Source organism: Camponotus vicinus, unplaced genomic scaffold, assembly GCF_025532165.1.
Source record: "Camponotus vicinus isolate PSW18456_S1 unplaced genomic scaffold, iyCamVici1.0 SCAF_5, whole genome shotgun sequence".
NCBI lineage: Eukaryota > Metazoa > Arthropoda > Insecta > Hymenoptera > Formicidae > Camponotus > Camponotus vicinus.
The window spans coordinates 10,087,945-10,108,289 of record NW_028141977.1 but is presented as its reverse complement, the minus strand read 5'-3'; the positions used below and the strand labels follow the sequence as shown (position 1 = coordinate 10,108,289).

Here is a 20,345-nt window from a genome sequence, read left to right as displayed (position 1 = left end):
GACGCTGCTCTCTCTGTCTTTCTCTGTTGTGCGAGCTGTCCGTGAAAGCACAATGAGCTGACTGAGATCGCGCCACTTTGGGTCAAGACAATGCGACCATTTGCATGTGGCATTGCTCGCCTTAATTGCGGCCACGACGGTGGTGTGACCGACGAACTCTGGCCGCATGGCACGCACACATGGGGACGTAAGCCTTTTGCGAGCTGCCACGTGCTCCTCGCGAGACTCGTTTGCTCGTTGTTCAAGCACATTCATTTGTTAGTATGCAGATCCCACGACGACTACCCTTTGAAACGCGCGCAGACGCTTGTTAGAATTTGTATTCTTAGGAAACTCTAAAAATTTTACAAACACATATATGCTTTTTCCTAATTTTAAATCTGCGAGATTTAACATGTAAAATAGATGGAATAAATAAAGCAGAATTTTCTCTTATATTATAATTTTATAAAGCAATCGTATATTAAAAATTTGAAAGATTCTTGATATATTTTAGAGAAGAAATGTAGTTAAATATTTAATTTATATAACTTATATAAATTACTAAAACGAGAACATTATTTTATCATTAAAGTTTAATATAATTAGTTTCATTTAAATTATTTTAATATTAAAAATAATATATTTTGTGACGATTTGTAGAATTAATATATTATGGTATTAAAATTCTCTAACATATATAAAGATTAAAAGATGACTCTTAAATATTTCAACATCTATCTTTTATTTGAGATTTAATGCTTATCTGTAAAAGTGGCGCACTTTCGCGATTGTGTTCTAATTTCGACGCATTTACACGGACGAAAATACCTGCCGAAATCGAAGTCGACGGATTATCGTGTTTGCACTTACGCCGAGTGCAACGTCCGACTTTCGCGATTTAAATTTAGCTCGCAATAACATTTCGCTTTGCACGGTTTTCCATATATTATAATTGACAATACGTTCGTGGAATATTTACGCATTATTGTGCGCATAATTATTTATTTTGCGCATAATAATAAAAAAATATGCCGCAGGCGTATGAAAAAAAAATGAATTAATGATATCGTGGGTCGGCAATTTACAAATCTGAAGATAATCATAAAAAAGAGTAATGTGTTCGACAAGGAAAATACTTGACGGGATGATTTATTCAATTGCACATTTAAATGTTCACATTATCATATCGAATAAAATATACGTGGTATATTTCGTTTGAAAATATTAGTCACAATATCGAGTGAAAAGTTCCTAATGTACGTGCAATTTGTTCACATGCCACGTACTCCGTGTAATAATGGAAAACTGCATGAAGAAAGCTTTAAATGTTAATGCTTGCCCGCGAGGCATTAGTAAAGTGAAAAGGAAAAGCTATTAGACATTACTGGAAAACGATATGACGCAAGAAAAATCTTTGATAATTATTATTGCTATGCAGCAATTCGGCTTTTTTTTGTTTCACACACAAAATATAATTTACAAGATGATTCGTCCGAGGAATTACTCAACATTTCCTTATGAATCATTCGACTCAAATATTGCATGTCTTTGTTCATATAGGTCTCGCTTTATAAGCCTCGCTCGTTACGAGATAAGAATGCAATTAAAAAATTGTTCGAGCATAAATCGCAGATAACTTTCTGCGATTATGTATTTTGCTGTGACTCGTTTATTTGTGATATTTCAAGCAGATTCGCGCACGCGTGACATTTGCAAAAATATAATTATTATATAATGTGTTTTTCTTGTGGAAATGAAATATAGCTCTTTTTCGTATTATAAAAAAATGTTTTGCATAATTTATAAATATGTACTAGACATGTGAGATATTAGAAATTGTAAACATTTTATAATAGTTACGTTAACATATATATTATATAATAGAGATTAAATATATGAAATTATTTTATAAATAATTCTGTAAAATAATTTTAATAATTTTAAAATGATTGGTAAATACCTAATAAATAAATTCGAATTCTTTGCAAATTTGTTCAATAAATTTTCTCGCAGAAGATTCTAATCAAGAACGCATTAATGAGCTTTTGCTTTTGTTGACATCATCATCCATTGGATTGTAGATCCGCAGCAATCTGGTTAAGAGATCGTATTAAATCAGACCCAAGACCGAACATCTGCAGAGCGTGATGCGAAGGTTGCGCAAAACGCACGCTCTCTTATCAACCGACGTGGCAGATTGAGAGCATAAAAAATTAATCGCTGCGCTTCAGAAAATTCCGCAGCTGCATTCGAGCTACGTAATTATTCGTGACTCAAGCAGCTTGTACTCAATATATTCAATCAAAAAATATCTTTATCTGTACGTCCGATCGAAACTTCAGTAGCGTAATAAATTCTTCTCAGAATGAGAGATAAACCTTTCTTTCTTATTCGAACAGTTTGTGTGTATATGAATTTTGCAATTTTCCTAATTTTCTAAAATCTAAAATATTAAAGATCCTTTGATATTTCATTTTGTGGATAAATTAACAAAACTTGGGATTCTGAAATGTTATGTATAATTAAATATAATTGTTCTGTTAATTTTGGTTGAAATATCTCGGTTTTTCATAGAATTACATATTTTTTTATGCTTTAAAAATTGATGCTTTTTGCATTCACTCAGTTTAAAAAACATTCTTCAAAATTGCCTTGTTGCAAAACCGTTAAAAGCTTTGAGAGCCACTGCTCAGGGTGATTGTTGGCTTTGCTTTTCTCCTCCTACCGTTTTTCTCCCCCTTTCCCTCCCCCCTTCTCCGGCTCGCGATAGTATTACAGCTCACCCCGCGCGCGCCGTTGTATTTCATTGTTGTGAACGCATGCAAATTGCGATCCCAGTGCCGGGGCCGAGTATCAATTCTAACAGAATTAATTCGAGTGCAGTCATTGTTTTTTGTGCGTCACAAAAAACCCTCTATACGCGGGCAGCATCACGTTTTGCCCCGCTATGAACAATATCCGGTTCATACGAACGGTTGCGCACGTCGTCGAGCGTCTCGTGTATTCCTATGGTTGGTGAAATCTCGTTTGGAAATTGGACCGAACAGGCCGTGAATTCGATATAACGTCGGCAATCGATCATTTTATTGGTAATTATCGTCAACGTTTTGCCAGCGCGCAGCGTAAAAAAAAAAAAGGATTGAGTAATATAGCGTCGCTAATTCGCGGATCTGACTGCTCATGTTTCATCACGCGATATCTTCCAGTGAATAATTTCGCTTTTTCAGTGGCAAATTGCCAAAATAGTGCGATTGTCAACAATGAAAAAATATAGAAAATATTAATATTGTAAAACTGCATCCCTCTGTTGTATCTTTTCTTCTTCCCGCACGATTGTTAATTATGTAAAGTATTTGATACATAAGAATTTTTTAAAAATTAAAGAAAAATTGAAGTAAAGACACAATTATTAGAAAATTAATTTACGAAAATCTTATTTATTTAGAAATTCTTTTAAGAATTAAAATATAATATTAAAGAAATCTTTTTAATGTTGAAATGTTTTATTATTTAAGAAAATATATATAAAAAAATTGACATATAATATAATACAGTTTGTCTGATATTTATGTTACAGAAAGATGACTTTACATCCGTCAGCTCGATGTTACGTCAATATCTACCGGAAAAGGATACTCCGTACATCTTGGACATTGATCTCGACTTTTTTAGTACTAAAAACCCCTTCAAAAATCTTCATGAACGCGTAAACCTCTACGACAAGTTGGCTCCATTGTTTACATATAAGAGAGCGGAATCAAATGATCCTGAGGTAAGAGTTTTTATTTTAAATATGTATGAAGATGGTGTGACTATGGTAAAAGAATCTAATATATATCTAACAATAAGTGCAATTGAAAGTAAAAAATTCCCGAACGAAGTTAATATATATAACTACCAAGTTATATATATAAAATTTTAATACGTACATACAATTCTGAATTTCCGCTATTTACTTTTCAACATTAAATTTGCAATTTATTCACAAGCACAAGACAATAATATTCGTCAAAATTATATTATTCTTACATTTTTTAGTAATATAAATTCTAATAATTTAATTATCTTATTTGTTTTAATATATTTAGGGAATTAAATAATTTTCAAAATTAGAATAATTTAAGAAAATTGTAGAAGAAAATACAATTCCCTTCCCAGAGGCTATAATTTGATAGAAGCTATTAATACATTATTTACGATTGAATTAATTCTGACTAAATATCATCTCTCGTACGACGCTATGGATCCTAAAATCATCTCTTACATGCGGGTCCTGTGTTATATGTTTATAGGAACAATTCTATTACAATTAAACAAAATTAACGCATGCGAAAGTATTATATCAATCATTAAATATTCAATATCGCGAACATCTGATTGAAATAGGAAAAAGAGAGGGAGATGGGGGGTCGAGAAATCGCGTAAATCACGACCGAATCCAGGAGCTTTAGAGGAGCGATGGAATTTTGCGAATTAGAGGATGGGGGGAGTTGCCGGCAACGAGCGGAAGATTTGCGAATAATTAGGTGGACCGACAATGCCCGAGGTCTCGTGGCAGGCCAGTTACACAATGTGGCCTGCCACCAGCGGGATAATAGACAGAGAAGAACGACTCTATAGGGTTTTAGGATTCGATGGACATAATGGTACTGGCCTATTGTCTACGTAGCTGCAGACTGCCAACATCCGCCTCCGGGGTCGGCCATGTCGGCTCATCTGCATACCAGCTTACAACCCTTCGGCCGTTTAGTCCCGAGCATCGAAAACGCTAATTTTGCCCCGACCACGTCATTCGTCAATAAATCTCGATCGCGTGTTGTTATTGTACTTGCTTCGTTTGACAAGATGACGTTTCCGGATTAATTGAAAGCGACATGATAATATGCTTTCAATTAATTTTCATATAATATTCCTCATAACACATGATATCATCTATCATTATATCAAGAGATTCGCATTGAATTTTAAAATCAAAATAATTCTTTATTACATATATTATTAAATAACATTACATATATTATTAAATAATACTTTATTACATATATTATTAAAAGAATTAATTAATTAACAAATATTATAAAAAAAATATATTATTAAAAAATGATAATCATTCTGAATATTTTTGAGCGCTATTTATGAAGAGGCGGTTATTCATTGAAAGTATCTAATCTTTCTTACTTCATTATCCTAGATTGCTCATAAATGTGAGTATTCTTTACTCTTAAAATATTTCTGACTTAAATTCAGTATAAGGATCACATCGATTCACCCATACTACTACATCGCGCTTCTTTAGTTAAATAATATATAAATTTCTGTTTCTATTTCTTTTACGAAAGTTAAAAAAATATATTAATTATTTTCTGTAGGATTATACATTAGTAATAATTTTTATAAACAAATTATGATTTGCGCGATATATTATAATTGATAAATTAGCTGAATTCCGTGAATAGCTTACACAGATTCAGCTACATATTTACTTAATTACCAGATTATGATAACATCATGCGTTGAATGTATAACAAATTCTCTCGGCGGGATGGAAATGTTAATTGCATCACTATTTAGAGTGCAACAGTATGTCATTTGAATCCATAAATAAATTACAAGCAAGTTTGATTACAAGCTGTACATATATTTACATACTATATATGTAGTAAATATGTGTTAAATATTTACATCTTTTATAGTAAATCCTTATTGGCAACAAGAGCGAGCTATTTATAAATTCTTGTCGTGAGAAGTTTAGTAAAAAATATTTTAATAATATGATTTGTCAACAAATTTTCTTTTATACTTACGCGTACGCTTTTCACTTTTTTTTAAATTCTATGTTTTGTTTTAATAATATATGTAATCGGGAATTTACATGAAAAATTCGTAACAAATATTTGATTGAAATAACAATGCTTACTCAGATGAATGAATTTACAGACAGTCTTTCATACAAGTTTATGCTTTCTTTTTGCATTATGTCATTTGCATAGCATTTTTTCACCGCACCTTTCGAAATGCATCTTACAATTGATCTGTGCAACAGTAAAACGGCTTCTGCATATATTGAATAAATCTTATTTTGCATATCTCCAATTGTCGAAAAGGCTTTGATCCAGCGGACAGATTATCCGCAATTTCTCACGGAGTTTCGTGCACCTTGCATCCTGCATATCATCTTAAAAACATCGGCTATCCTATATTCGAAATCGCTGATTTCAAGACCGAACAGTCTAACTTCTTACCGTGGGATCTCGGTGAGACGCGTACCCTTGAACGTAGGACGCAGTCAAGCTTTGACATCTGGAATACCTACCGTTATGTTAATGTTGCGAATCGGGCCATTTAAATGCATGTCGGTTAAATATTCGATGTTTATATATACCATGACGGATAAGTCCAGTTTACTGCTTTCAGTACGATGATAATGCGATGCAAGAGAAAGATGCAACTGGTCATGCAACCATTGTCGTCTAGAATTGAATTTTTGGATATTCACTTAATTTCTTTTTTTTATTGTTCTTTTATATCTTTGTTATTTTCTATTTTTTCATGTATTTTTCTTTGCCTTTTCAGACATATAAAGTTAATTGTAACAGTTTTTAAAAATATCAAAAATAATTAAAATAAGTTTGTTAAATGCATTTCATCTTACCAAGTATTTATATTTTTCTATATACTTATATACATATATGTATACGCATATGTGTGTATATATGTGTATATGTATATAATATATAGTTTGTATATCAGCCGCAGAGCCAATGATTTTGATTTAATGTATGCGGGTCAGACGGTGCTACCTGTCTTACCCTGAGAACTCGGCGGTGCATTGTGATTGTAATCGCCGGCTGCAGGTCACCCTGTAGCTTATCCGGGGTCAGGGTCATTTCTGAATTATTTAAATTACGCAACCCACATTCCATCTTCCAGGCTCGTACACATTCACCGTTCGTGCCACCATCCGCGATCTTTTGTGAAACATGATAATTACGAGGAAGAATGGAAGAATCGATCCCTTGCGAGAAAGTAACCAATCGCATGTTGTATCTGCGATTGCATCTATTAATGTATATTTTATTCTCGCAATCGATATCGATTCAGTTTGAAGTAAAAAATAACTATTAATTGTATGAATACTTTATAACAGTGATAGAGATATTGTATTCTAGAATTCTATATCTCCTTAATCTATAGAATTTTTAATAAATTGTTCAATTAAATAAAGTTAAATAAAATTGAAAAATTAAATAAAACAAAATATAATAGGGAATATAAATTATTATAAACATATGAATCATTTTCAGGCGCAAATATAACAGTTAAAAATGTGATCAAATGCGTTCTCCTTTCGACATTTTATATTTCGGCAAAATTATTTTGCGTTATGATCCTTGAAAGCGCGGATGCTGGATTCGTTTCCTTCGTTAATTCATCGACACGTACGAAGATTGGGCGGCAGTCCGCGGGGTGTATTTTGTGCGCGACTCCTTTCTCAGGATCCGCTGAACGCGATGTCCCACTGGGATCCCTACGAAAGATGAAATGACACGAGCGGGGGGTCCAGTATGCAAAGCGGAGCCCGTTTCCCGGCCGCTCCGAATATTGATGTACGGCCGAGTATGTAGATGAGCGTGAGAATGCAGCTCGTGCCGGATGGTGGCGCGAATAGGCGAACCGGAAGTAAGCCAGTTCCCCCGCCCTTCTCGTAACTTCTGGCCGCCTTTGCGGCGCATTCTTTCTCAGAAACTACTACCATAAACGCCCTTCACAGACCAACTACTGCAAGTACAATATAGTCAAAGTACTATTAAAAATTTGACATAACTCGTAAATGCGATATTATCTAAATTGTACGTTTGTTGAGAAAAATTCGGCATTTTCAAGATAATAATACTTTAAAAATGCATCGGTTCTGTATGAAACCATTTGAAGATACTTTGAAATTTGCAGTTTTTTTATGTTAAATTTTTCGACTGTGAATTGCTATAACATGCAATTTGTGTTACAAGTTATATAATCAAATAAAAATGTATATTGTTTAACAACGCGTGAGGTTGACTCAAGCTAAATTGGCATTCGTGGTTTCAAAAGCGGAAGCGAGCTATTCTGCCAGCATTTGTATCCAGCTGGTTCTACCAATTTCAACAGAATTTATTGGATTGATCTTGTTGTTTGAGTAGAGTAACCACAGAATACTCTGATAGAATAATACATAGTTTACCAATATGTACATATATGCTATGTTATCGTAACCAACAGGTATAGAAGCAATGCTATTAAAATGTAGATCGATATACATATAATTTTAAAAGATATAAATTTCATATTTATATAAATATTTTTTATCTACATACATTTTTATGGCGTATCTATTGCATTTCTAAAGAATTTGTTATGCATTGCCAAAGTTATAAATACAATACTATTTTTCCATCTATTTATTATCCATAATAGATAGTAACAGTCTAGAATATTTCTAGATTTTTTGAAACATACTTTTATTAAATAATTGCAATATTTTAAATATCAATCAATCGATTTTGTTCAGCGTATTTTGCAACATGCCGGGAATACTTCGACAGAAACGGAATTTAGAGCAATAATGCCATCTTCGGCAAGATTTCATCCTCCTTTTTCTCTTATTCTCTCTCATTTTCTCTTTTTTTTGCACGTTTTTCCATCGTCTCTTTTGCTTTCACAACAGCTTTCTGCCGTTGAAATATCTGTTTAAACCTGCACGAGATACGAGAACGGGACGGAGATAAACAACGAGGAATTAAATATACAATAAAGTGTGGAGTCCCGGACAGCGAAAGGGCGTGGTGGGGGTGAGAGGGCGAGGTGGGAAAAGAGGGAAACTCCTTTACCAGCCTCGCGTTATTCCGTCTCGTACACCCTCTCGCGCGGCCCCAACCCCCTGGACCACCCGCATAAATAAATCCAATTGGCTCAAATAAAATGTACGAAACGAAGTCGCGCCAATGGCCGGGGTATATTTTATTTTCTCCCATTTTCCCTCCCTCTCGTGCGGATCTCTCGTTCTTTCTCACTTCTTCTCCGCCTACTCTCGCGTCATCCCTTTCCGTATCCGCGTGTAGTCCTTTTTCTTTCATTTTCTCCTTCCCTCTCCCTCTATCTTCGTTTCTATCCCTGCGACGACGGTAGGATAATTCAATCTCGACTTTTCACGGATTTCCCATCAAAGGAGACATACCGGTTACGAGCTGAGAGATTTCTCTTTCTCGACGCGTCTGCAGTTGCTCTGACTTTTTGAATCGAAACCGTCCTTATTTCTTATTCGTTCTTACTAATCTCGGTACTTTCTGTCGCCATAATATACATCTTTCAGCTACGTCGATATTTTGTATTCATATATATATCTTCTTATTATTGAATATATTTATATATATGTTAGGTTACATTTTTTAATTTATTTCATATTAAAACGCTAATATATTATTTTTTTTTTAATCTTGCCAATTTTTGTTAATAATTTTGATGCAAGAAAGAAGATATATCGTAATAATGATAAAACAGAAATAATTAAAAATATATTTTTTAATAGTTTCTATACGTTTACTTTATAATATATTATTAAATTAACAAAGACATATATATTTCAATATTACTGTAATGTAAATATGTATTGGACAATAAGGAATACAAGAAAAATATTATTTTATTATATTATTAGACGATGTATGTATTAATATTTAATTCAGAATAATCCTAACAAAATTATATTTATAACGGTATGTTATTAAATATATTATAATGTAGCAATATGTTGTGCATTAAAACATAGTTTTCTCCATTTAATTTTATATATGAAGACGTATTAATCAATATTTAATTAGTTTACAATATAACATATTGTGAAATAACAATTAAATGACCGCTGCATTTAATTAAATTATTAAATTAATAATTATATGAAATTTTTATCGATTTTTTTTCATACACCTCTTCAATATTCTCCTTTTCATTATAAAATATCTAAAATGAATAAACGACAAAAAATATATTTGTGTTCCAAAGTTATCAATTTTAATTAATATTCCTTTTTATTCGATCCACATTTATTAAAATATATTATAAAAACTTGCTAATTTCTGCGTATAATTGTTGTACAAGAATGCAGATTTTCGCTCCACGTGGACCAAAACACGTGCAACGTAGATTTCTTCATTAACAAATCGCTCGGTCTCTGATGGAAGGAGGAAAATTTCATTGGGGCAGGTCACTTTCGTAATTACCTCCTCTCACGGAAGTCCCAGGATGCTTGAACTTCAGTCTCTGCGGCGAAGGAGGCGGCAGAGGTGGTGCTAACGGCGACGACCCTCCTCAAGGTCGTCTCTCATCCCCCGCAATTAAGTTCTCCGACAATTAGATCGATAAACGCAAGAAGGCGCCCTTTATGTTTCTCGTGCCGTGGCGTTTATGCCCTCCGTGTAACAGCCGTGACTCTCTTTTCCTTTCTCCCGCCCTCTTTCTTTCATTCGCATCCTACCGGACGATAATGAATCGCTGAAATTATAGTACGCCGTTAAGATCGGCCCGAGATCTCTTTAATAACGTTACCTCCGTTCCACGTGTAATCTTCGATTAACCAAAATACCTAGCGTTTATTGCAGCCTCATAATTCAACTGAATCTGTAATGTTCCGAAAGAACGAAATGCTTTCTATAAAGAGATCAAGAGTTGTTCAATATGCGATTATATAGCTTCCAAAGACTAGAAATTTTATTTATGCGTATATCGTGACTAAATAGAAATAAAATAAGAATTTATTAAACGGATTTTGCAGGAATTAATTAAATTTTGCAGGGAAAAATTAATATAAATACGCGTGTTTCAGATTTATTTGGTTTATATTATTATTATTTGGTTTTAATTTATTGGTTTATAAATTATTCAGAGATTATAAATGTATGAATTATGAATCACTTGGTTTGATCACAAGATTTTTGCTTCGTTGTCAAGCGTTTAAAAAATTTATTAAAGAGGATTTATCAAGATTTATTTGAAGAGACATGAATTTGAAATTTTGAAAAAATAAAGGCAAATATATACACATACATATTTGCTAGTTTTTGGAAAAAATGTAATAATTTTTTACATAAATACATATAAATAAATACATGAAAAATATGTAAAACATGGCATCTAAGAGACTGATCGTCACTTATCTTGCTGTAAGATATACTTAGAATTCTATAAATGTTTGGGAGGGTTGAGAAGGTTTATTTTACACTTGGCGCACATATCTAAAACCGGATAAGAACCAACATCGCCATCTATCGTAGGTGATAAGAACGAAGGTTTTCCTTTGCAGTTTCCGGGGAGACCGCAATCCCGTTGGATGACGTGACGAGCGACGCCGACGCCATGCGTCCAAGATGGCCGTGGATCGTTAAACGGTCACGCGCAAACTCCTCGGGGGATAGTGGGATAAAGAGGGTTGGTTTAAGGGTGTCTTGCTTCTTAATAGGGTCGAACAGCAGTTACGATCTCAGATCGTCACAGCTAACTTATCAGATCGTTTCCATTCGGCATCAGACGTCTAACGTGTGCTAAGTGTCACAATTAAATTATAATTTGTTAATTTTGTTTATCATTATTCAATGTAAAATATAGTTTCCTTCCTTATTAAATTTTATTAAAAAATATATTCTTGATTGTTTATGATAAGCAATCTAGAAATTTAGCTAGATTACCATCACACATGGATATTTCTTTCAATCTTTGTGTTGCTCATATTTTCTTGCGATAAAGAATAAAATTATATAACAAAAGTTATATATTGATTACACTTCAGAAAGTCGACATTTTATGAGTAACTAACTGATTATTTTATGTTTCTAAAATATATTTAATTTTTGCTTAAATTGCTAACATATCAATCACATAGATTAATTTCAGTTATATTACATAACACATGCTACCATTAATATGGTATATATTTCCATTTAGAAATAAAATTCTTGTAGACAAACAGTTTCACTTAAACGATGACTATCGATTATTTCAAATATCAAAACGATATGCGGTCGATAAAATACAATAGATGGGTTGCGAAATTCCTCGGGACGTCAACGACCGATACTTAGGATCCTTCATAAGCATGACGGAGGTTATTGCCCTTTCATCGAACAATTGCAAAAATGACAGTAATCATTACTTGAAAAAGGCGTAAAAAGCGCGCAATGGACGCATGCGGTCGTGGCGTGTTTGCACTTTTCAACGTGAAGCTCATTGCCCTCCACGTGGAAGCGCCGTATCCGTTTCTTACATACATGCGCACGCGTATTTCGGTATTAAGCGAGTGCAATAGTGTCGCGCACATGTTAGATAATGTTATGTATTGACGCGTCACGCATTCGACACCATATGATGCTTCGAAAGTTCGTCGCATTTTTACGCGGCGAGGCGTAAAAATGTGCACGTGGATTTCAACTGGTTGTTAGCGAGACAAAATATCGATTGTCCGCGATATCTGATAAATGACTTAATTTATTACCCATAAACTTGGTCTAAAGTATCATCACAATCATCTAAAATAAATAATCATTTAATAAATTTAATTTTAATTTTATTGAGGAATTATGAATAAAATTATATTTAATAGCTAACTTATTAAAAGAGAAAGAGAAAGTTTATAGAAAAAAATTAGTAGAAAATAAAAGAAATTAATAAATAAAAATTATAAATATTTTGGAAATTAATGTAATTTTTTCAATGCAAGATAAAAATGATTGATCATTTTATAATTTTTCTTTAATTCTGTCAAAGTTTAACCGGGATAGTTTGCATTGTTGAATGGCTGTCACGTAATATAAATTCGTAACACGTATAATAATGCAATTTTTCCGCACATTATCTGTATCTCTCATACAGTCGGTATGTCTCTAAAAATATTTCCATGTATCGTTTGCATGCACGGGACGATTTTCCATGACTCGTTAATTAAATTCACGCATTACAAGAAATAAAACACATCATATGACACACCACAGCTGCACATCGCGTTTTCCATGATAACTGTGTATGTGACATGCTTATACATTTATCTATAAATAAGTCACTTGCGGCGCGCATCGGAAAGCTTAGGCGCGATGAAAATGTATATAACCCTGTGTGCTATCGATCTTGTCGTTCTAGAGCGATCTAGAGCGATATGTCGTGACACCGAGCGACATTTTAACGACAGTGATTACTTGCGATAGCGATACACTTGCCAAAACTCTGACAAAATAACGAATCTCTCTCTCTCGAGGATCTATGATAGTCGAAATCAAAAGTGAATGATGTATTGTTCGGTATTTTAGATGTGGATGTATCGCGAATTGTATGGGTTATTTTTGCGATTATATAATAGATGCAATTCAACAGTCTCGTCGACAAGTTTCGTCGGCGTAATTTATTTTAATTTCTGCAATTTATAGGATGTGCTTGTGTCATGACTGTTATTTTTTTATATATTGTAATCATTATTTTATCACGATTTATTTCCTAAGCGAGCATTGTTTTAGAAAGAAAATTTTCGCGAGTCTGAAGACGATTCATATAGACAACTTGCGGTTTAAGGTCGTAAACTGATAATCGAGAAAAAGCGCGGAAAAAACAAATGCTTAAACGAATAACTTTCGTCAAATGATCGCTAATGACTTTGAGCGACGTCATAGATAGGAATAGAAAAGATCGTTCTGTTTGTCAGTTCAAAGACTGACAAGTATTTATGAAAAGAGTCTTGATTGCGGCATAAGTCGTCGGGATCTTGGTTGCCGCAATGCGTAATGCAAATTCTTTACTGATTGCGGATAGTTGTGTTTAACAGTCAACCCATTATCGATAGCAGATGTTGCGCGGAAGAGTGTTTTGCGATGAATGAGATTATCGTGTAAGTGCAATCATTTTATGTAATCAATGATTACGTGCATTTATAGATTGCACGTAACGTTGAGTTATTGACTAAGAAAAATGATCTTAATAAACAGATCTAGATAGCATAAGTTATTTTAAGAACACACGATTAAATCAAGTAATCTTTATTCTGTACTTTATTCCGGTTATTTTGTCAACATTTTAATACAGAAGGTAAATTATATATATGAAAAAATTATATTACAGAATATTTTTGTCTTTTAATTTTCGTTGTGAGAAAATCATTTTTTAATAAATTTTTCTTGACGTTTAATTTGACTTACTATTGAATATTTAGCATAAAATTTTTTAAACTGCATATTTTGATAGTTATCTCATCAGTTATAAGATCCAAAAAAATTCTTATTGGATTCTAAATTCTTAAATTTAGGAACTTAGAAAATTGTAATGATTATAATAAAACATTTTTATGCATGCGCGAGAGTATTTATTTTCATATTATCGATAACTACTGGGAGTAGAATAAAAAAATTAAAAAATAATAAAATCATATTGAAATTTGAACGTAGTATGTCGAGAATATTTCACTCATCGATTCAAGATATTTGAAATTTTATCATGTTATGGAAGAATTTTATTGGAATAGTAAACATTTTTCATAATAATTTCAATAACCAGAGTTTAATTGATATGTCACAGGACGCTTAAGGCACGTTTGAATAATCTCGAAGACGCGAAGACACAGTTTGCGTCTTCCGTTGCGAATCGAAAAGCGAATGCGACGCGAATCGGCTCTCTCTCGACGCAATCCATAAATCAGCGGTGAGTCTAAAATCACAGGGGCATCCAATTGAACTCCATGGCGATTCTCGGTGTCAATGACTCCGAGGGACCGTATGTCGTAGGCTTCGAGCACGGTTGATTTCGATCACCGGGTACACGCACGCGCTCGTACAAACACATTGTATATAGTCACATTTTCCGTTCGCTCTCAGCCCCCGGTCTAGTCCCGATACAGTCGCGTAATTGATGCTCCCGCGAAAACACCGTCAATTTTCAGAGCACATGGTTCCGCGATATGCTCGATGCATAAGCGCATGACTCCCCTACAGGTGGTATGCAACATAGAATGCAAGAGCGCAATGAACCCACCGCCGTTGCAACGAAAACGCCATGCGTACTGCATTGTTCGTGACAATGGCAGTCAATGACCTTTTATAGGAAGGAAATGCGAAGTTTCGCCGAATTTTTTCTCCGTAGCTAAAGTATTTTATCCGTTACTTTTTTTAAACCGCATGACTCGAAAGAGAGAAAAACACACTTTACGAGGTCGTTGAGCTAACAATGAAGATTAAAGGCAGTTCAAAGTTCTGTAAATTAGCGTGCGGATGCACATATTTCGTTTATATTTTATTATCTCTATACATTATCTTATACATCTGTATATTTTAATATTTTAATCTATATATTTAAATATATTATTTTTATTCAATATTAATAAAGCACATTTTTGCATAAATTTTTCGTATAAATAGAGAATACTGAAATATATTAGAGAGATTTATTATACATGTCAAGTATTATACAGGGTTTAGCAAAAGTGTGGAAACCCCTTAATATTTCGGAAAATACGCATTTAAAAAAAAAATGTTTCATACAAAAGTTATAGGGTTTTATGTGGCGCATTACACAGCAACATTATTATGATCTCGAATAACGTTGTCAAGGTTATGTGAAGGTCACCTCCAACTTTTTAAATGGGACACCCTATATGCTTTTGCATATTCTTGTAGCTTATCTCGAGAGCTTTTCAAAACACTATAATTAAGTTAGTTTTCATTAAGTACTTTCCGAGTTATGAGGCTTGAAATCATTTCTTAATTTTACATAAACCATAAAATATCTTGTAAAATATTTATTTTTCGATTATCTTACCTTAATACTTTTATGTACAAAATAATGAGAGGAATCAATTGGTGTAAAGAAAACATACAGTTGTTTTTAAGAAAAAATATGGAAAAATTGCAAATTACATATTTTTTCTTAAAAACAACTATGTTTTTTCTTTACACCAATTGATTCCTCTCATTATTTTGTACATAAAAGTATTAAGGTAAGATAATCGAAAAATGAATATTTTACTAGATATTTTATGGTTTATGTAAAATTAAGAAATGATTTCAAGCCTCATAACTCGGAAAGTACTTAATGAAAACTAACTTAATTATAGTGTTTTGGAAAGCTCTCGAGATAAGCTACAAGAATATGCAAAAGCATATAGGATGTCCCATTTAAAAAGTTGGAGGTGACCTTCACATAACCTTGACAACGCTATTCGAGGTCATAATAATGTTGCTGTGTAATGCGCCACATAAAACCCTATAACTTTTGTATGAAACATTTTTTTTTTAAATGCGTATTTTTCGAAATATTAAGGGGTTTCCACACTTTTGCTAAACCCTGTATAATATCTCTCTATTCTATATTCTCTCTCTTTATTTTTATTTTATTAAATAAATATCCAATATAGATAAACCTTATATATAATTAATTATCAGGATATATAATTTATATAACATCATTAAGCTCTTTTCCTTTTTCTCTTTTTCAATTCTTATTATACTTTTTCAAATAATCTTACTTTACATAAATCGAATATTTTTACATAAAATATATCTTTAGCATTTTTTTGGTAGTTTTTCACGAAACCTGCTATTATTTATTTATATATTTATGATGCTCAGTTATTATATTGATTTGAAAAAAAAAAACAATAACATACACATACAACATAACAGATATTATCTTATCAACATACAAATATTATCTTATATAGATTATTTATATCACTTGTGTGGAGATGTGTGAAGATTCTCGAACTGATCGATTATATTTAGGTTAATTTTAGGTATATTTTGGTTAATTATTTCAACAATGAACAGATCGTCAATAATCGATAATACTACATGCACAAATTCAATTATTTAGCATCGTTCTAGATATAAAAAAATGTCCATATGTCGATATGTCAATATTTTGTCAGTAACTTGTTTTAAAAAAAACGCGTATATCATTGAGATAAATTTCATATCACAATAATTTATTCATTATCACGGTGTTTTTATAAACAATTTTTATTGATTCTTACTTGTTATGCAGTGTATAATGATTTCTTTAAAAAGACTGAGGAAAACATAAAAGTGCAGTGAAATATTACCTCGGAATTCTAATAATATAATTATTTCTTTTGAAAAATATTTTTAATAGCGGCTTTGAAGTATTGCAAAAATCGGATAAAAGTAGGAAAAACTTAAGTATTGAAATAAATATTAAATATTGCAAATTAAAGTTATGCGGTAAGAATTATGCAATCTTGCAAACCAAATGTTGCTTTAATGAAATATCGATAAAAAAATATGTATTTAAATAATATATATGTAATTTTTTTGAGCAAATGTTATCGCAAATTTATTTTTATTGTTTTTTTTTCTTCAATTGCTGAATAAAACAGTTTGCTAATAAAACAATATAATATACAATAAAACATGAAAAAACCATGTGTGTATATATGTGTATACATAAGTAAATAAATAAATATATAAATATATGTATATAAATATATGTATATGTATATTTCGTATACATGTATTACATAAGAAGAAACGAGCATAATTTTTTACGTCGCTCATCATCGATGATATCATTTCTTTTGCCTCGATGTCGATTCCGTAAGTGTGATTTTATGCAGACACTCGGTTTCTCAATGCATGTGTGTGTTCGCATAATTCACAACTCGTAATCATCTACCATTACAAGATGGACCTGACGAAAGAAGCTATTGATAGACGCTCGTGTGGGCGAACGAACTTGTCCGCGCGTATCGTTTCAGTTCTAAGGGAAACGCCGCTCATTTCTTTCTCAATCTTCGATTTATTATTATTTTTTATTGACTTACGCATATATGGTTATCTTAGATATTATTATTAATCGTGGTTTAATAATAATGATAAAGAAATATTATTAAGCAAGACTGGATTTTTTTTTTTAATTAATCTCTGTCTCAATAAATTTACTATTACATAAATAATTTTTGCATTTTGTGCATAATTTACAGACTCTTCTACAAAAAAAATTAATCTTTGAATACACACATAAATATAATACCAATATGTGACATCTTATTGATATAACAAGCTACATTTTAGGAATCGATTGAAAGATCATTCCTAAAATGTCCATTCAGCCTCAGCTTTATACGTGAAATTTGATACGATTCTTCCTAGATCTTTCGAAAAGGCTCCGATAGTGACGCAAGGTCGATCGATTTGAAAGTGATATCTTGTACATCGCATGCCGACATGCGTGTGTCTAGGGATTAGCCTGATGCAAAGGCAGATCTGGACACGACACTCGTCGATCCGGTATGCAGATTTTGCGCAGGTGTCGTTGCATTTGCTCGATGTAATTTTCAATCTTAATTGGTTTAGGATGGAAGGAGGGAAAAAAAGGATACGCAAACACACCCACATACTCGCCTTGTAATGGCACTCGGACTACTCCGATTGGTGGATATTACATGCGACTCGTCGATCATTTCTCTACCGATCTGTCCGAGCGCACTAATCGTGCGTTAGGTATATCAGCGATTTAACGCTAATTATCTCGGCCGGATGAGCGGCCTCGTTGATGAGCAATTATTTCGGCGGGCGAGCATAAAGAAGTTAATCGAACGACGCGCAAGTAAAGTCTCGGAGTTTATAAAATAAATATTAGTCAGATCGGGAAATCTCGAGTTCGCAATTGCGCAGTCGATGCCGGTAAGTGGCCGACGAGTGAGTGGTTGGTGAATGTACACGATTAATCTGCCGTGAGAAGAGAAACTAGATAAATACTTAACACACAAGATAACAGACGGATTAGATGTTTATTTTTAATGTCAATTTTTATGCTCGACAAATATGTTGGAACAACATGGACGGAAAGAAAAACAAATAAAAGGATATTACTCGTTATGTAAAAAAATAGTTTTTGAAAGCATAACATATTAGTGTTTAATATAAATATTAGTATTTTGATTATTTTAGATTACCGACTCTATCATCAGGTATTTTGTAATGTCAGGTTGATAGAGATATGTGATAATTTATGAAATATCGATTTGTTTGAGAGAAAGAAGGAAAGAGAGAGATAATCATATTTAATAACTTTCTTGTTTTTTATATTAATTAATTATCAATAAAAAATTGATTGAATTATTACAACATGAATATAAATTATTAATGTAATATAAATTATTACATTTAAATTATTACATGTTTGTCATGTATTGTATGGTTATACTTTACATCTAGAAATTAGAATTGCCATACAATTTTAAATTGAATAATAACATCCGAATAAAATACTTTATGATTAGTTTTTTTTATAGTTGGGCAATTTATTTCGCCAGGAAAATATACTTTTGTTTAAAAAGAATATAAAAATATTACCTTTGTGTAGTTTTCTTTTTTATTGCGACCGAAATCAATTTATAGAGATTTTTCATAATGAACAATTAATAAATTAACCATACATATTATAACGCTGGAAAATGTGATCCTTTATAATTAAATCGCCGGTTTTTTGATCATAAATAAATGATTTAGAGATGCATTTGTACACCGTTCGCAACGATGATAAGTTAGCGTTTTTCAAACAATCATTAATTTCACTGATAAAACCGGAAAGCAAGCTTGCGTGCATGCGCATGCAGATTTATTAATACCGTTTCAACATGTTAATTCGCAGCATTAGTTTGTACACCATTTATTTATTAAAGCGACAAAGCTGTCATTACGTACAAAATTGTCATTTTCGGAAATTTATTTTGTTATACGAGCGGAAGACGCGAGTCGGTTTTTCGCTTTTATTCATATTAATGAAACAAATACACCGATGCCTAACGACTATTATTTTTACGCGTTTATTAAACCAGGATCGACGCTTTATTATTTCTCTTTATTACGTTCGAAAAATATATCTCACCGTCGCGACCACGCGCAGCCATTTTAATTTATACGAAACGCAATTTTGTTCGTCGACTAAAGGTGTAATTAGCTTCAAGCTAATGGTGAGAAAAAAATTCCGTAAAAGGGGCGCTTTTTTACCGGATAATACGTGGAAATGCAGGCTATAGCTTTCCCAATTAATACTGGAAATCGAAGTGCCTCGGGATATTCCCATTAACTACAATCACATGCGTTGTCGGTGGTGCGCGGGATTTTTTCCATTACCTATGAACGGTACCATTTTCCCATTAATTGTAAATGCCATGGAAACTAACGAACCGTAGGATTTTATTTTCATTTGGATGACTTTTCGCGAATATTAAAATATTAAAAAATCCTTTATAATTTCGCATGCTATAATATAATTCATAACACAATATGTCTCTTTCTAGAATATAAATATTTTGCTGTTACTCTTGAGTGATCAAATTT

The 20,345-nt window shown here is 32.5% G+C and overlaps 1 protein-coding gene across 2 annotated transcripts in view; it reads left to right on the top strand.

The window, feature by feature from the left end:
- Positions 1-20,345, top strand: part of Mesr6 (misexpression suppressor of ras 6) — a 582,772-nt gene that overhangs the window by 365,409 nt on the left and 197,018 nt on the right. For both annotated transcript variants that reach the window (XM_083100613.1, XM_083100611.1), the window contains exon 5: positions 3,560-3,754. In XM_083100613.1, coding sequence (XP_082956739.1) covers positions 3,560-3,754 — 195 coding nt within the window. The remainder of the gene's footprint in view (positions 1-3,559; positions 3,755-20,345) is intronic.